Source organism: Colletotrichum aenigma, assembly GCF_013390185.1.
Source record: "Colletotrichum aenigma strain Cg56 chromosome Unknown KSG_Cg56_contig01, whole genome shotgun sequence".
Taxonomy (NCBI): domain Eukaryota; kingdom Fungi; phylum Ascomycota; class Sordariomycetes; order Glomerellales; family Glomerellaceae; genus Colletotrichum; species Colletotrichum aenigma.
The window spans coordinates 3,619,924-3,640,141 of NW_023500907.1; the positions used below are offsets into that span (position 1 = coordinate 3,619,924).

At 36.4% G+C, this 20,218-nt stretch overlaps 2 protein-coding genes across 2 annotated transcripts; one reads left to right on the forward strand and one right to left on the reverse strand.

The window, feature by feature from the left end:
* Positions 1-15,184: 15,184 nt before the first annotated feature.
* CGCA056_v000971 (uncharacterized protein) lies at positions 15,185-16,369 on the reverse strand (the record flags this gene model as incomplete). The annotated part of the gene is made up of 1 exon (XM_037316232.1): positions 15,185-16,369. One exon carries the CDS (start codon positions 16,367-16,369, stop codon positions 15,185-15,187), a length of 1,185 nt encoding a protein of 394 aa, XP_037185653.1.
* A 557-nt stretch (positions 16,370-16,926) lies between these two features.
* CGCA056_v000972 (uncharacterized protein) lies at positions 16,927-19,964 on the forward strand (the record flags this gene model as incomplete). Its single annotated transcript, XM_037316233.1, has 3 exons — positions 16,927-17,000; positions 17,330-18,321; positions 18,379-19,964. The coding sequence occupies 3 exons, from the start codon at positions 16,927-16,929 to the stop codon at positions 19,962-19,964; spliced, it is 2,652 nt and encodes an 883-aa protein (XP_037185652.1).
* Positions 19,965-20,218: the final 254 nt, after the last annotated feature.

Below are 20,218 nucleotides of genomic sequence, written 5' to 3' on the forward strand. Positions count from 1 at the left end.
ACGGGGTAGGAGCGGTTCGTTCGTCTCTGCGGGACTACGCGTCGGCGAGAGAGACGAGGGAGAAGAGGGCAGATGTGCAGGTTGTTATTGGGAAAGTGTACGGGAGAAGCGGCGGACGAGTAGAGATGGTGGGGGAAGTGCCAACTGCGGACTGGATGTGGCGGCCTCAGTGGGACAGGTGCGGGCGGATGTCGAGTCCTGAAAGTTGAGGACGGAGGTGTGCGAGACTGAGGGAGGGGGAAAAAAAAAAGAAGAGATGGTTGAGGACGAGGAGAAGGATTCGGTCGAAGAAAGGACGGCGAGGACGAAGACGTGGACGGGGGTGGGATGGAGGCGGGAGAAGCGTGAGATTTGGCGGTTTGGCTCGAAGGTCGTCGAGGTTGATTAGAAAAGCAGAAGCGACGTGAACGACGTGAGCGGACCTAGGAGCGCCCGGGGCGAAGGCTGCTGCCTGGAGCAGCTGGGCCAATCAGACGGCGTCGCGGGCGGTTAGTGGAGGCGGAGTCTGGGCTTTGCGAACTGAGGAGGATCAGACCCCTGTTCGTCCGCATGGGAGCGTCGAGAGTGAGGTATCTTTGGTTTTATTACCCAGTTTTTTTAGTGTTCTAGAAGGAGATTTTTTTTTACTAATAAGCTTTAAGGCATTAATATATATACTGCTACTTAGCCTTATCTCTTAAGGTTATAAATAACCTTAAAAGTAAAATAATCTCTTCTAAAATAGCTTAACTTAACTTGACTAATATTTATAATATAGAGATAGTTATAGCTAGCTATTTATATAGTTTTAACTTCTAATAATATTTTTACTTTTATATATACTTTATTAAAAAAGATATTAGTTTTAAGAAAATAAATAAACTAATTTTAACAAATAGTAAAATAAACTATTATTAAAAAGTTTAGTTTAGTTTATTAAGCCATATATATTTTCTAAGAAACTTAATAATAAACTAACTATATACTACTTATATATAGTAAGTCCTTAAAAATATACTAATAGTAATTAATAATAATACTTTATATTAAGTCTTAGATATTATATTAATAGAGATACTAATAACGTTAGTATAGTAAATAGCTTTATTAGCTAAGATATAGTAATGTTAAGTATAGAAGGATTTATAGTAGTATAGCTACTACTTATAAGTACTCTATTAATTAGTCCTAAAAAGTCTCTTTTTTGAACTACGTAGCTTATATAACGCAGTTACCTGGGGCCGAGGCCCGCAGGCAGAGAGTGAGGTATCGCTGGGTTGGTACGCTACTGGATTTACTGGGTTTACTGAGTGCATGGGCTGGAGGGTCGCTGAGGGAAAAGAGCGAGAATGGCGGTTTTGGGAGACACCCAGGACCCTTCTGCCCCAATTCCTCGTCAAGACGCCCGCCGTCGGGTACAAGACGCGACCTGGGACCCAAACAGCTCCAGGGCAGTGAGTGCAGGACCCGCTGTTAGGGTCACCGTCGTGCTGCAGCCGTCGGACTAAACTGGGCTAAAGTGGAGCAGACGAGAAAGAGCGACATAAGCACAGCCCCGGAATCAAGCATTAGAGTGCTGGATTAGCACCGACGACATTTTGAGAATCGCGCTCAATGTAACGGCGTCACGGCTGAGAGGAGAGGTTTCAATAATAGCTCCATTTCATACCGGTGATGATGATGGTGATGGTATCCGCAGCCCACACACTGCGGTGCTGTCCGCTCCAGCATCGTGACCGATGATGCTGGCTGTTGTCAGCGGCAAACAAGCAAGACAAGACATCCTCCTCTCTCCCTGGGTCCGAGTCCGTTTCTGTTGCTGTTTGTCCATACGAAGTATCCGTACACTCACCGTATTGCGCGTTGGTGAGGTCGCGTTTGTGCCGTGCTGCTGAGCTAAAACGTTGGACGCGCATCAACCCCAAAAGGCAGCCGAATTCTCTGGCCGCTGAATGCTCAAACACCCCCCAACGGTCGACGCAAGCCATCACGAACGCATTCCGGGACGGCGCACCGGTTTGACGGCTGCCTTTTCGCTCCCCCGGCTCCCGCCATGCTTTCAATTTGTTTGATGGGTCTCGACGGGGCAGGCGTGGCATGTGGAAACCAGGTGGAAAGAAAGAGAGCGAGAGCAGCCAGCCGTGGGGCCGGGTCCAGCCCAGTAACAAACGGACCGCACAGGTTCGCAGCAGTACGAATTGCCATTCAGAGTATGGCGCCATCGGCCGACGACCCTCGACCCTGAACCATGGAGAACGAGATGGCCAACACCAACGGCGAATGGGCGCAACTGAGGCCAAAGTGTCGCAATGGGACGGGTTGTGTTTCAACATCCGCTGTGGCAGCAGATTGGCAGGTTGGCAGGTTGGCAGATTAGCAGCAAAACTCTGACATTGAGGCCTCGAGTAGTTGCAGCTCAGAAGTCCTGCCACGATGGCCTCAATAAGCCCATCACACCGTCCATACCGATCGACATGAGTCCTGTGCAGGGGTTGCCGAGGACAGATGCTGTTTTCGCACGCCGCACTACATCATCATCGTCTCAAATGACACGGCATAGCATGACAGAATGCACAATTGCGGGTGAAGCACAGCAAAAGCTTAGCACGGCTGGCGTCAATCCTGCGAGGCATACCACAGCACAGCACCACAGCACACCAAACACGGCAGGGCTTTCTGCTGCACCTGCATCTCCCTTCTGTTGCACCGGTTGTGGCTGAGGCCCTGTGTCTCTGTCACTCGTGATTGTTTCCGAGAGAGAGACAGGCGAGAGATCGTCTTGCTGTCTTGCAAAAAGAGGAGCCCAAGAGGAGACGGCCTCATGCACGGTACTTTCTCCAATGGGGACTAATGAAGCTCAAATTGGCCTCACTCGCTTACCCCCGTCACCATCAGCCCATCAGAACCAAAGTCCCTTTCTCTTCTCAGGACTGAAGACTGCTGAACCCCGTTCCCAGTGTCCTAGACTTCCGCATGTGCTCCACCCGCCCAGCCTGATCCATGACATCCCACTGGATCGTTTCCTTCTCCGCCAACCCGGGTCTGTCTTTCTCGCCTCTTTCTCCCAAATCCGATTCCGCTCTTTCGTCCCCGAATCCCCCCCGCCCCCAGCACCAACCAGCGGGCCCCTCAAATGCTTGGTCCTGCAGTGCTTCATGCTTGGGACCTTGGGCTGAGGGTCTCAGGTCCTACGGAAGTCCGCAGGGACCAGTGGCTCAAAACCCTTTTTTCCCTATAGGTACAGCTAGTGTAGGTGCGTATGGTAGTACCCTTACTTAAATAAATATATATAATTAGTTAATTATATATATATACCTCCTTAATAGCTATTTATTAATTTCCTATTTATATTAGTTTCTATTTTTTTCTTGTCTTATTAAAATAGTAGTTTAATAAGTAAATATTTACATATATTACTATATAATATAACCTTATTTTTTATATATTTTTCTCTCTGTTATTCTTGTATCCTTATTATACTTTTATATATTACTAATATATACTTGAGTATAATACTAATATATTTTTACTAATCTTTAATAAAATTAATAATGTAGTATTATTAACTAAAACTCTAGCTATATTTTTATCTAATTCTATTTCTAATTATAAAAACCTTAGTTTAACTAAATACTTACTTATCTATAAAAATATAGTTCTATTTATAGTTATTAAGAGTAATTTAGCTAATTATATATCTAAATAACTCTAAATATATCTCTAAAGCTATTTTTAGCTATTATAACTTTAATAATGTAAATATATATTCTATCTTTACTTTCTTTTCTATTATTATTTATTAATACTTCTATATATATAGCTTAAGAACTTTATTTACTTCTATTTAATCTTTTTAAACTTAAATAATATTTATATATTCCTATCTTTTAAGTTTAACTAATATATTTTTTATATATTATCTTAGTTTATTATATATATAGTTATTAGTAGTAGTAGTATTAGCTACTAAAAGTATATTATGTATATAGTAACAAATTATAGCTTTATAGTTATTTTTATTAAGTATAAATATTACTTTATTATAAAGTAAAATAATAAATCTTAATTTTATTAATATAGCTTTTAAGTAGTTATACTATAGTTTAAAGCTTTATTTTAAATTATATAAAGCTTTAAGAAGCTTATAGTAATATTTATTATTATTAAACTTATAATTAAAATTAAAATTAAATTCTAACTTTTTTATAGTTTTATTATATAAAAAACCTATTAGTAATAATATATATATATTTATATCTATATTAGTATATATAAACGCTATAATAATATTATATTATAAAAAGGTCTAACTTTTTTTATAGTAAATATAATTATAAATTTATAGTTTTTAAGTTTATAAGTAATAAAAAAAGTTTCTAAATAATTAATACTAATATATTAATTATAACTTTAAATAATATATTTTACTTTATATTTATATACATTATTTATTTTATTTTTTTAATTTTATAATATATACTTATCTACTACTTAATAGATAAATGTTATCTAGTCTTTATATAATTTCCTAAACTTTTATATTCTCTATTTAAGTTACTTCTAATTATATAGCTTAAATCTAATTATTTTTATGAAGAGAATTTAATGCTTATTTTAGATTAGAAAGCTTATTTAATATAATAATTAATAATATATAAGAAGCTTTATTAATAATATTAGTTTTAGTAATACTATTATTATTAATTAAAATGTTATCATTTGTTCTATAAATACTAAAAATAAAGTAGTTTAAATAATATATAATAATATATTTTTAATATTATTAATTATATTATTAACCTATTAGTAGTTTTTTTTAATTTCTTTTAATAGAGAGAAGATCTTTATTAATAACTTAGATTTTCTTTACTTGTTTCTCTATTATTAATACTAGTAATTATTACTATATAAACTACTTATATTAATATCTATATTAATATCTATATTAATATCTATATTAATATCTATATTAATATCTATATTAATATCTATATTATTATTATTATTATTATTACTATTATTATTATTATTATTATTACTATTATTATTATTACTATTATTATTATTATTATTATTATTATTATTATTATAATATAAACTACGTATATTAATATCTATATTAATATCTATATTATTATTATTACTATTATTATTATTATTATTATTATTTATTACATTTTATATATAGTTATTATTATTATTAGTAAGAAATTTAAAAACAATATAAGTTATTTCTTTTTACTTCTATAGTAATAATTGTTAGCACAGGTATAAGAGTATTCAGGGGCGTAGTATATGCGCCTATATAGTATAGGGTTATAGATGGAGATATGTTATGATAAAATGTGATAATCCTCAGCATTTATGGGCATTTATTTGTACAGATAATTGATAGAGAAGGAATGTATTGTTATGATTCTGGTTGATGTTGTTGGTAGGTTACATCCTAAGGTAGGGAAAAAGGAGGGGAAAGATAACCTGAAACATAAGCTGTAAAGCTCTTAATTACATAAGTAGGATTACATAATATGAGGGATTACGTAAGCATTTATAAAGTTATAGGTTATAATAAACTAAACACTTTTATATAAAGTTATATATATAAAAGTCTATTCGTTTATTTTATATAGAATATTTAAGTAAGTAGAATATTATTATATTATTATTATTATTATAATAAGATGTTATATGTTAACAATAATATAATCTTTATTAATATTATATAAAATAGGTTTTTTCTATATGATAAAAGTAATATTTAAAAACTCTAACTTAAATTAGCTAAGTAGATTAGTATTTAGTTTAAGTATATAATAAATATCTTTCAATATTATATTATTATGATTAAGATATATTATTAAATTACCTTTTATATTAAAAATAAAAGTCTTTACTTTCTGTATTTTATTATTTTATTTATTTTCATAAGATTTTTTATAAAGTTTTAGTTATTAATTATACAAACAGTAGTTATAATACTAATAAAAAATTAACTATATTTCTATTTTTATTATTATAACTCTTTACTTTTCCTTTTTCCTTAATAATAAATTGATTAATTAAATAACCTAAAAGAATTATTAATATTATTTATATTATTTATATTATTAAGAAGAATAATACAGCTTATATTCTTAAGAAAAATATCTTTATCTTCTTTATTAAAAAGTAAATCTATTAAATCTATAAGATTTTTAGAGTTACTAATAAATATTTAGAGAGTAATATTATTTATAGTAGTTATATTAATTACTTCTTTTTCTTTATTTTTAGTATTACGAATACTAATAGAAGGGTTTTTTTATTAATTAAATACTTTTTGAAAATATTAAAAAGTATAGTTTTCTTTAATATAGTTTATTATTTTATAATTTTTATAATATAGACTTTTCTATTTTTTCTAAGGTTGTTTTTTGTTTTTATTATTATTATTTTCTTAGTGATTATTTAATTGTTTATTTTTCTTATTACATTCAATAGTAACATTATTAACTACTTTTTTACTACTTTGTCTCTTATATTTATTTATAAAACTAATATATAAAAAGTTTCAGTTATAAATAAAAGAGGTAGTTCTAAAAAACTAAATTGTAGAAGTTGTAAAAACTTTATAAGTTTATTTAAACTGTTAAGTATATAAATTATAAATACTTTATTTAATAGATTTGACTAATTATAAAATAAATTATTTGTTAGTTTTTTTTATTTTATTTATATCATTTTCTATAAATTTAAGTTATTTAAAGAAGTATTAAAAACATCTCTATAAATTAAAGACTTATTTATAAAACTTATAAACTTATATAAAGTTTTTAAATACTTTTAAACTATATAGATATTTTTATTATTTGTTATAATTCTTAAAAGCTTATTATTATAGAACAACTATATATAGCTTAAAACTTTATAATTTTTATCTTTATTAATAAGAGAAATAAGCTTATTGAAGTTTATAATAGTATTTCTACTAAATAGTGAAGTTTTAATATATATGTATAACTTATATTTTATAGGTCTTTAACCTTATAAGTTTAAAGAATTAGACTTTAAAATTAATAATTATTACTTTAATAAAATATAATATATAGTTATAAACTTTATTAAAAATAAATAATAATAAAGTTATGTATTAAAAAGTTATTATATTATATATATATATATATAGTATAATAGGTTTTATAGTAATATTACAATAGTTATAAACTTAAAAAAAATTAAAGTTTAACTAATAAAAAGATAGTTTTTATTTTTTCTCTTTAATTAATATTTTCTTTAGCTAGACTTTTATCTAATTAAAGAGATATATATTTTACACAATAAATTAGTTAAGAAGAAATCTATTATATTATATGTAAATCTAAATTAAATTAATAATAAATTAAAAAATAGTTTAAAGAATAATTTAAAAAATATAGATTAAATAAAACAGTAATAAAAGCTTATTTACTTAAAGAACGATTAATAAAGATATAGTTAATTTATGTAAGATTTATTATATAGATTTATAAGAAATATATTTTATAGAACTAAATAACTAATTTAGCAAGTATATTAACTTTTATAAAAGTAACATAAATAAGAAAATATTTAAAAGATTCATTTCTAGTATATATAACCTTTAAATAGAAGTAGAACTTTATAGAAAAATAAAAGAGAAATAAAGAAGTAAAAAGATTAGAAGTTATTTCTAAACTAAGTTTATAATTTATTAGTATAAATATAAGTATATTTATATTTATATAGTATAAAGTTATGAATAAACTTATATTATAATAAAAAGTAATAATCTTAAGTATTTATAAGTATTTAATTATATAGATAATAATAAGGGAAGTAATATATTATAATTACTCCTATTAATATAGTTAGTAGGTTATATTTTTAGTAGGGAAAAGTAAGAGGAGAAATAACTTAAAACGTAACTTATTAAACTACTAATTGTATAAAATACTTATACAACTATATATATTATATAATTAATGTTATAGTTATAAGTTATAATAAATTAAGTATTTTTATATAAGGTTTTATACCTTAAACTTTATTAGTTTATTTTATATAGAATATTAAAGTAAGTTAAGCGTTATTATTATTCTTATATTATTATTATTATTATAAAAGAATATTATATGTTAATAGAAATATATATATATATATATATTTAGTATAAGTCTTTATATTAACTATCTTTATAGTAATAAGAGAGCTAACTATACTTTTATTTATAGTAATATTCCTTTCTATATAACTATATAAAATACTTATTAACTTTATATATATAAATATAAATATTTTTATTAATACTGTTAACATATAACATTCTTTTATAATAATAATAATAATATAAGAATAATAATAACGCTAAACTTACTTTAATATTCTATATAAAATAAACTAATAAAGTTTAAGGTATAAAACCTTATATAAAAATACTTAATTTATTATAACTTATAACTATAATATTGATCATGTAATACGTATAGTTACGTAAGCACCTTATGTAATTAGCAGTTTAGCAGGTTACGTTTCAGGTTATCTTTCCCCTCACTTTTCCTTACTAGAGGATGCAACCTGCCAACAACAACAACCAGACTCATCACAATACATCTGTTCCCTTATTATTATCTATACAATTAAATGCTCATAAATGCTCAGAATTATTACCTTTTATCATAACATTACCACATCCATAACCTTATACTATATAGGCGCATATACTACGCCCCTGTATACGCTTATACCTGTGCTAACAAATACCTCTAAGAAGTATAAGTATATAGCTTTAATCATCCTTATAATTAAGCCCATTTAGCTTATTTAATAGCTTACGTAGCTTATTTAAGCTATATAATAGTTTACTTAAGCTATATAACCTCTTATAAACTTAAATAATAATATTCTTAATAATAAAGACATTAATAAAGTTATATAGTTACTTTTCTACTTAATTAAGCTTAAAACCTTCTACTATTTTATAAAAAGTTTACATATTTTATAGATATTACTAACTAAGATATTAAAAGTATATATATCTTTATACATTATTAATTACTATTTATTAATATTATATAGCTCTAAAGGCTATTTTATAAGCTTAGTCTACTTAAAGCTAGTAAGTATTTTGCTGTACTTATTTATATATATATACATCTTCTTTCTTTCAATATAAAGCTTATTAGTTTAAGGTTTTAATTTATAATAGTAAATATAACTTAGTATTAGTAGTATATAAGTTTATATAAGTTAGCTAGAAAGTCCTTTTATATATATTAAAATATACTACTATATTTATTAATATAAAGCAGAGTAAGGCTTTTCTTTTTATAAAATAATTAATTATATCTACTTATTACTTTATATTTATACATATATTTAATTTATAATAGTTTAATTATAAAAAGATCTAATATCTCTTTACATAGAGATTTTTAATAAGCTTATAAATGAATAACTATATTATATAATAATTAACTAGCTATTTAAAGTATATATAAAATTAAAGTCTCTTTTATAACTTTTGAATAATATCTTATATAATAGAATATTTATTATAAAGTATACATAGTATTTACTAAAGTTTTATCTTACTAAATATAATCTCTCTTTTTAAGTAATAATTTATAAATAAATAAATCCTCTAAATACTTTAATTAGAGGGATTTATAATCTTAACTAGAGGTTTATAAACCTTATAATAATAAAATAAAATATTATAATACTAAAATTTAGAATCGTTTACTCTTATATACTTCTGTCTAGTTATTTTCTTCTAAAATATACTTTTAGAAATATATATAGTAAAACAACATAGCTATAAATACCTCCATATATATACTAATAAAGTTATATCATTAGCTACTATATCTTATATAATACTTATTATAAGGTTTTTCTTAATAAATATCTAATTATTTAAAAAAGATAAAGTATTAATAGAAAGAATAGATAATATTTAACCTAAACTTTATCTAATTACTTAATATATGTAATAAATTACTTTTATACAGCTTTAAAATCTATATAAAAATTAATGTATATTTCCAACATATTATATAGTTTTATGTTAATATCTCTGTATATATATTATAAAATAGTATAGCTTAATACCTTAATATATTAACCTAATGTAGCTATATACTATTTATTATTTATTTTAATCAAGATATTAAAATAACCTTAACTATAAAGATCTAGTAGTATTTATTATAATTTTACAAAAAAGGCATTAAATTGAAATAATACTAATTAAGTTTTAAAACTACTAAATTTTTAATAAAAATATCTATAATATTAAGATTAAAAGCTAATAAAATTATCTACATTAAAACCAATTTATTTTTTAATACGTAAGTATTTTAAAAGCTATATTTTATTATATACTTATATATACATTCTTATTCTAAGAATATCTTAAGTATTTATAGATATATAAACTTTTTAATTTTTAGTTTATTTTTAACTAAATTACTTTACTCTTTATTTTTGTACTAATAATCTACATAAACTTTACAATATTTACATAGGTTTAAAATACTTACTATATTTATTTATAGAAGAACCAACTTTATATGGTTAATAGCTAGCTTTAGCATCTATATTATTAATCAGATTTTTAAACTATATAAAACTATGTTTAGCTAATTAACTAGAAATAGTTTAAAGAGATTAAAAACACTTTAGATTATTAAAATATAAATCTTAATAACTACTTTCTTACTTATATTATCTAGTTATATAAAAGTATTATAGTAATAGTATTATTAATACTTAAAAAAGCTATATTTAGAGATATTAATATAAAATACTTTAGATTTATATAATACTCCTTTTTATAGAAATATTTAAAATACTATTAGTTTAATAAGTAATAGCTAAAATTTAATTACTTAATATACTTCATAAGAAAGTATTATAATTAAAAAGAATAGTTATAATAATAAAGGATTAATATTAATAACTTAATACTTATTAAGCTTAAAAGTAAACTAAATAATAAAGAAGTAAATTAAAATAAATAACTAAATATAAAGTTATAAAGCTTTATATAAAAAAAGGGTTTTTTTAATATTTATTTATATATTTTATTTAGTTATTCTCTCTCTTCTAACCATGTTCTTAGTTATACTATAAAAAATTATTTTATTCCTCCTCTTTTATAATAATATTGCTATTTATAATATTAAAAATATAATAAAACTGTTTATAAATTATAAAAGGTATTAAAAGTTATTTTTCTCAAGTTTTAGTAGAAAATCTATAAGTAACTTTAATTTAAAATTATATAGAAAATATTTTTGAACTTTTAATTTTAATTAGAAATATATGTTTCGATATAATTTTAATTAATATTCTTTCTTATTTAATAGTTAGAGAAAAGCTTTTAGTTTTAATATTCTCTTTAGATCTATCTTAAATAAGTATTAAATTTTCTATAATTATTTAGTTAAGAGATTTATAAATTTATACTTTTTAAAAGAAAACTTCTAAAACATTAAAAGATCTATATATATGAAGTAAACTAGTATAACTAAACTTATACTTTTATTAATTATAATACTTACTTCTTAGAAAATATTCTAACTAATATAATTTTATAAATAGTATTAATATAATTATAGATATTTATAAAGCTCTTTATATTAATAAATAAAGCTTTTTACTTTTATTTAAGAAATTAGTTCTATTATATAAATTATATTACAATTAATTGAATTATTTCTTAATAAAATAAATATAAGTTATAGAAGTTACATTATATTTTAATAATATTAAATTAATAAAAAGCCATAACTTATATATATATATATATATATATATATATATATATATATATATATTAATACTTAAGGTATACTTTTCTATTTTATAATAAGTAATAATTCATAAATAGAATTAAAAGTTAATAATTAGTAGAACTTTTAGTATTTTGTTTATTAAAATATTTAATTTCTATTTACTTTTCCTATTTAATATATATATAAAAGAGCTAAAAATTAATTTTTAATACTTTTTAAACCAAATATATAAAAAAGTAATATTTATAAAATTTAAATTAAAACCTTTATAAACTACTAAAACTTTAAATATTTATAATAAACTATATATATTAATATTTAAGAATAAATAAAAGTAAATAAACTTATTTGAATTAAATTAATTATTAAAAAGATTAAAATTAAAATTAAATTAATATTATAAATTAAATAGAATAATAGACTTTTAACTTATTATTCATAATAATTAGAACTACTTATAATAAAGTAATTAACTCTAACTATAATAATATAAAGTTATTTATAAATATATAATAAATTTTGTTTTAAATTTTTTAGATCTTATTAAAAATTAAGTTAAAAATATTAATTTATTTATATAAACTCTAATCAATTAATTAACTATCATAAGGCTAGAATATATATAACTATTCAAGAATATAAGTGAAAGGGATCACTACTATATGCGAGAGGGGTGGGCGTAAAGGGTTTTAAGCTACTGGTCCCTGCGGACTTCCGTAGGTCCCCTCAGCCTCCTCCGCGGGCCCTCATCAGGGTTGCAATGAGCAGTCTCGTCCAGATGTTGCAGTGACAGCAGTTGCAGAGACACTCACCGCAGGCTGGGTTCGACACTGGATGGACCCCCTTTGATCCAATCTCCCGGCCTGCTGCCCATGCCATGCAGCACTGCAACTTTGAGCTGGCCACCGGCGACGATTGAGCCACCGTTCGATTCCGGAAATTGACCAATCACACCACACCATCTACGCCCTTCCCTTTTCCGCAACCCTGTGATATGAATCGCGTGGTCCGTGGGCCATCTGTGGAGGTTATCGCCAAAATGCGAGCGAGAGCGCAAGAAAAAAGCAGACAACGAAACACACGAGAGCCCACTGCGGACCTCTGGAAGCATGCACATCGCATCGCTTACCGTGGGGGCGACGGCCGACCCCATCAAAGTGAAGACTCAATACAAACATAACAAGGGAGACCAGGCCAAGGACAACCCGGCCGTCGTGGGAAATCTCGAAACCCCCGGCCCTGATTGATTACATCCGGTGCATCTCGGCGTTCTCGTCCGCTCGGTCGGTCACTCCAGTCAATCTTCAGTCACCCGACCTCCGTGATCGACATGGATCGGGACCGCCAGCGGGCGCATTCTCTTTCGCTTGTCGTCCCAGCCCAACAACACTGCGACGCCAACCCCTTGGGAAAGGAATCCAACCAAGTCTGACCAAGCAAGGTGTTAAGGTAGCATGGCACCATTGGCATAACACTCTAGAGGTTTAGCCGTACCCATCGACCGGTCTGTTGGTCTGGATCCGGTCGAATGACGTCCAATATGCTGTCCACCTTAACAGGGTTGGTTACATCTTGACAGACCCCAATATCTGGGCGGTCGTCTCTGCAGCCTTCTTTTGCCGCCGTGGCCGTTCGTAAGGGTCAACCCCTCGCTCGCATTCTGGCTCTGGCTCCTCTCCCTGAGCAACGTCATTGGATGCGAAGCAAATGACGGGACGTTGGAAGAGACGCAGGACGGACGTGGACCTGCAGGACCTTGACTCGTCACCTGGCTTGCGTCCGTTGGACCTTGGCGCTCTTGCAGTGACGGCACTGGATTGCGCGGTTGCGCACAATCACCACCAGCAATATGGGTAACACAGCACGCAGCACGCAGCACCTACGCAGTCACGCATTCCCCTTGGACAAGCATCCCTACTCCTCCTCCTCTTCCTGCACAGTACCTTTACGCGCATGCGGATACAAGAAACGAGAAGCACAGGCGGCATGAGGACTCACAGTACCGCCCTTCTTGCAGGAACCACCACGTCAAACGGGCCTTCGTCAGCCAATTGCTCACCACCACCACCCCCTCCAACCTACACCGCGCTCCTGCTGCCCCCCTTGGTCCTCTCCACACGTAGGGCTGGCGTGGCGGTCGTCAGGTCCCAGAGAGTAGTGTGTGCGCCGGAGCGTGGGAAGAAGCAAGTAAATTCAAACCGAGCAAGCTTTCTGACTCAAAATTTCGGTTCGCCGGGTCAGAAATGAGCCAGCTAGTAGCTAACTCAGAGTTGCTGCGCGCGGGCGCGTAAGTGTGTGTGTGTGAGAGAGTGACGGCGTCCTGTCAGAGGCCAAGCTTCTTCGCCTCGTCACCATCCCGTTCCGTCCCTGAACCCGCCGAATGCCGTGCTTCTGCTACCCGTCGTCACCCCCGTTTTCACGGTTCTCGGACAGAACCAGGGCCAACTCATTAGACTTGGACGGCACTTGCGAACCGACCGGCCCCCCCATCTCCCCTCTCCCGCCCATTCCAGCAAGACGGCTCGTTGTTCGTCCGCACCTCCATTCCAAACGCTGCGTGCCTTACCTACTACGCAGTTTATCCCGCCGGCGAACCGATGCCGCCGTCCCATTGGTTTACAAGGTCCATCATGGATACGACACGTACTCCGTAGGCGGTAACGAATCAATGATCTCCCGGCCCTCAGTCTGCCCGGCTCATCAGCCCTATGGGGGGTCCCCCCGTCATCCACCAATCAAGTCTGTGGAAATAGAGCAGCCTATCACCCAGTGCTCCGCTCCGCCAATCTCCTGCGACTGCCATATTTGGCCAGACCTTTTTTAGCCAGCCGCGTAGCATCACGAGAAGGCATCAATATTTCTGCCTTTGGCCCTCTTGTTTGAGAACACTACGTACCTTGCAGCCATCTTGCGTTTTTTTCTTGAACCCCTCACCCCATGCCAGACGTCTGTTCCACCCTGCCGCGGGAAACAAAGTGGCCACCAACAACCTTGGCAAAACGAAACCTGTTCTTTGACGGGCAGCGGTCAAAACGCGCCCACGAAAGAGGCCACGAATCCGCATCGTCACGAACCGGTCTCGGCGTATCAAAGATGGGGGGCCACAGTTGCAGGCTGGCTGCATTCTCGTTTATTCTTCTGCCTTGAGCTTGTTTTTCCCGCTAGCATCAACTCTGTCTCTGTCCATGCCACCCCGGCGGCGCCCCGTAGATCCAAAGAGGCGAATGCATGTCACGTTTCTCCCCATGTAAAGTCTTCTTTGGCCCCCCGAGCCGTGGAACCCACCACAAGATCTGTATCGTAACTACGGGCCACTAGGTTTGTCCCGGGTTGATGGGTCCAGAAGCCAACTCTAAGCCGTAGTCTACACATGACGTGAACGCATACGTACCTGAGGAGCAGGGACGACCTTACCCAGGTCCATCGTTGCTGCAGCCTGCCCTTCGCCAGAGGAGCTCAACCTCGTCTATCAGATCGTCGATCGGTAGTTCCGGGCTGTAAGATGACGGGCTGGTGAGTTGCGACAGCTCCTGCGACGGCTTTCGAGCAGTCCTGGCAGCGGAGCCTCCATCCGGGCAAGCATCATTCCAGGCCTTCTCCACGTCCTCTATCACGGCGCTCAGGGGCGGGTTCTCCAACGCTGCGACTGCGCTTCGGCCCGGTTTCCTGGAGTAGCTCCTCTTGGACCTTGACAGGTCCTGGTTCTGCTTGGTCTTGGAAACTCGTAAAGGGTCTGGCCGACCGGAAGATGTCGAGTCTGGGCTCTTGACATGTTGCGTCTGTGTTAGTCTCGACGGATCCTGGTTCTGTTTAGTCTTTGATGTCCGTAAAGGAGCAGGACAGGCTGAAGATGTCCTGTCCAGGCTCCTGACATGGCCTTTGGTCTTTGATATTCGCAAAGGGGCAGGCCATGCGGAAGACGTTGACTCCGGGTTACTCACCCGCGATGTCTGTGGCAGCTCCGACGAGCTCGATGACGAAGCATACCCTGAGTCCACATATGGCACAAAGTCCCGGCCCCGATTCGGTCGTCGCGAACCCGCAGAGGGGTCCGTATCCCGACGACCCTCGGGGCGATATGCCATAAATGTCCTCTCCGGCTCCCGTATCCGCGCGTCATGCTCCCTCCATCCAGCCCTCCCCCTCGTCCCCTCCCTCCTCTCCGCCTCGTCCATCGGGACAGCTATATCCACCACCTGCGCACTCACGGGGTCAGCAACGCCATTCATCTGACTCACCTCCACCTCACCTCTGACACGGCACCGGCGCGCCATGTAGTCATAGTCATACCTATCCCTTCTCCCCACGGCCGCCGCCTGCGCGTCGAGGAGGCGGCACTGCGGACACCGGCCGTCGACCTCGACGCGGACGTCTTGGAGGGGGCACTCGCGGCGGGGCTCCGGGGTGCGCGGCCGCGGCTCGGGGGCGATGAGGAAGCAGAAGATGCAAAGGAGCCAGGAGCTTCGTTGGCGGCGGTGGGCGTCGAGGCGCTCTTGCAGGCGTAGTTGGCTGAGGCGCTTCTGGTGGGGGCAGTCTCCTTCCTCTGTGCGTGTGTGGGAGCAGCTTTTGTAGTACGTTTGCTTCTTGTAGCACATTTTTTGGTCAAGGATGATGATGTCGTGGATGTAAGTATGGTTGGATGTTTGGCAAGCTCGTTTGTGACTGGAAACATGTTGACTGCGGCATCATGGCAAGTCATATATTTGACGATGCGTTGGAGTTTGTATTGGACAATGTCCTGTGTTCTGGTCGTATACGGTAGTTGGAGGTCCTACAGGAAGCCTAGAGACGTGATGGTAGAGTACAGAAAACATCTTGCCTGAACCTTTGTTCGGGTGATTGTCAAGAACATTATTCCACAAACAACTTGTTCGAGCTCAGAAAAGTCCAGAACTGTTTCTACTTCTCTAGCTAGGTCCCAAACGTTGCGTTGATTCATCCAGATTTGTCTTGGGAGGTATCTGGAAAGAGATTGAAGCAACCTTCCAGACCCTGTGTGCTTCCAGCTTCTCTGTCTCATACTTAAGACGATGATTGAAGAAAGTGTGGACCATTGAGTAACCTTCAGATATACCTAGGCTCTCGCGTGGGGTGGCGGTAGTGCAGATCTGCGGCACACCACTGAGGGCCCTTCAAAGAACAGTCGATGACAATGCTTTTGTTGCGAGACTTTTTCAGCGTGGAGGGCAAGGGACTGGCCGACTACGATATTGCGGCTCGTGACATGTAGGCCGAATTGCAAAGGGACATGGCTCGTGAGCCACGACGCCGACCATGTTCTTTGAGCCCACAGCACACAATCCTCTTTGCGAAGGCAGCGAGAAGTTTCAAGAAAAGGTCGTTCCTTCCAAACCATGGAATTTTCTGTCGCAACTGCCGTCTTTGACCAAGTCTGAGTCAAATAGGGGCGCGCCTTCTCACCTTGCCAAATTCACTGACTCTCAGCAACTCACCAACCACCCCCACCACACAATTAATTCACCAACAAGCAATACCGAAAAGATGCCTTTCAAACTTTTCTCCCGCTGGACCGGAAGGAAGCTTACACCAACCAGTCCTCAACCCAGTCAGTCAGGATTCAACTACACGTCGACATCAACGATCACCTTGGCTAAAGCTTCTTCCGCGCCTCCCAAACTAACAACAGCCTACGCCCGGGACGTTCCCCTCGAACTTCACACGCAGGGCATCAGAGAGACGTTAGATTGCCTCAGAGGAGGTGAGTCTTCAGAAGCCCTCCTCGCGCTTCGCCGCCTCCAAAACGAAGCTGAGAAGCGCGCGCGAAGCAACCGCAACGAGGCCGACACCATCCTGCGCGCCCTCAACATCGTCCGCGGCATTACGTCGTGGAGGCCAGAAGTTACGCAAGCTGAGAGCGGCCAGGATCTGTACCGGGATGAAGCCAGCAGCAGCGATGAACAGAAAATTGCGAAACAGCAGGAAGAGGTAACGGCGCCGCCTGCCGAGGGAAACAAGATGAACGTAGGTACTGACGGGACGAGCAGGTCACACAGGACGAAGGACAAGATGAAGAATGGGAAGACCTTGGGAGACGGATCTGGCTCCCGTCCATCTCTTCGCCGCATTTCTTCGGAGACGGAAGGGGCGACTTCTCTCTCCTCGCGTCGCAGTTTTCAACAGGAGACGATGCGCGATGCTCTTCCTCGTGTTCCCACGGACGGAAGGAGCGAAAGTCCCGGTTCGCTGAGCACTTCGATGATGATGTTGGCAGAGAGCCCTATCGACACCTCTGAGGAAGACTACCGAGAGAACTCTGCAAGGTCCATGAGGCATGTGCTGGACACATACCGCAACCCGGGCCCGTCGTCGCCTCCGGCGTCCGCGACATCGAGCGAGTACTCTGACGAAGAAGTGAATATTAGCGACTTCCCCCGTCCTCCCACCGCTCTCGACTGGCACGAGAATAAGCGGGAGACATCACCTACCGAGAGCCCAATCGCGGACTCTTCAATTGAGGAGTTCGTTGCACACGAAGAACAAACAAACGCCGAAATCGGACACGCAGATGCAGTAGAGATATTTGGAGGTACGGCCCAGCTGGTCTTCCATACCAACAAACCAATTCGCTTACACAACGTAACAGAACCTGCCTCAGAGCGCAAACCCAAGGAGCTAGATAACGGAAACCAAATTACCCTTGGCCCGGGAACCTACTCTTTCATTCAGGGTGGCAAGACCATGACGATCACCGTCAGAGGTAGTGACCAGGTGCAGGTTGGATACACCAACCCTCCATCCCCGTCCAACGTCGATCAGGATATCCTCGGTGACGACCAGGAGCCTTCTTCAGCAACGACAGACGGTTCCATTGACGATCTGCTGGCACATTACTCAGAATCCTCGTCCTCATCTGAAGGCGACGTTCTCACTCCCGTGGATGTTCCACTTCCGGAGACACTGACCCAAGGGATTGACCTGCCTCCGTTCTTTCCTAATGCACCCAATGCTCAAGGTCCCCTAGCTGTAATCAGAGCAGGTCTCTCTCTACCCGAGACAGCAACTCATAAAGAGATCCAAGATCACATTGCTTGTAACTCGACCATCCTTCGCTACCTCGCTCTCCACGTCATCCCCTCCCCAGACATCAACCCGGTGGAACAGCTCACAGATCTCCACGAGCTGGCCCTCGCCTCTCAGGATGGCAAAACAGAGTACACTCGTCTCCTGCAGGCGATACGCTCGGTATATTGGGACTCGGGCCCAGTGATTGAGATGCTTAGCTTTGTTGACGCCTTCGCGTCTCCAAATGACCTCCGCCGAAGGCATAGGATCCTCCCAGCATTCCGCAAGATTCGCGCTGCGGACTCACAGAGGAAGGGCTGTCTCACGTCCACAGAAATTCATACCCTCAGCAAGCACGGCCTCTCACTTTACGACCTTGTATCCATAGCTGATCTCCCGAAAGTTATCAGCCAGGGCTTGATGGATCGTTTGGTCGAGGCGGCGGCAACAGGGGTACTGGAGACATTGAAGGAGTGCGACATCCTTAACGAGGACGGCGCGCTGCTGGAGTTGCTTTCCGCAGTGGATGGCAAGGCAACGACTCAAGAGAGCGTTGGAAAAAAGAAGAGCGTGGTTGGGACGCCTAGTCGGCTTCGCTTTTGCGAGAATGTCGACTCGACCGAAGAGCCTGAGAAAAACGATGGTGTTGGAGAGGCCACGAGAAGCACCTGGAGTGTGAGTTCCGAGTCGAGCGACGATGGCGAGGAAGAAGATCAGTATGATACGCAAGAGGACTCTGGCCTGTCGGACTCTCAACTGGACGAATACGAGACGTTTTTCAAGGGCATTCAGAAAACCGCACCGAGCTCTCCCGATGAGTCGCTGGACGACCAGACTGAAGCACCTATCATCAATCGACGCCCGACGCTCGCAAGATCCACCGGTAGCTTCAGAGCAATCGACGCCACGTCCGTCTCGGTAGACGAGGAGACGAAGAAAAGCTTCGAGCTGTCACGCTTCTTTGAGGAAATTGGGACGAACCCAGTGGTCATTGACACGGAAACAATCTCTACCCAGTTTCTTCACCCTTTCCTCCAAGACGCGTTATCCCATGATGGAACGGCACACAAGCTCTCCCTCCACCCATTCCTACAAGAAACAGACGACATATCTCAAGACTTGACGACATATTGGGGGGTAAATTTGGGAGGCATTTTGGACGCTTAATTGGTTAAGCAGGCGGCAATATGAGCACGGGTAGCTAAGGTAGGTAGAAGATCCGGGGCGCAACGAGACATAATGGCATCGGGGATAACAAGATAGACCGCCGCAAGGCTTTAAACATTCTCAAATATATACCAGGGTATCTTTAAACATGCGCCCACCCATTATAAACAAGAACTTGCCCCTCGTTAATCAGGCAATCAACCCCCTTCTCGCTCCTCCCCTCCCCTTCCGCCTCCCACTCCCTCACCCTCTTC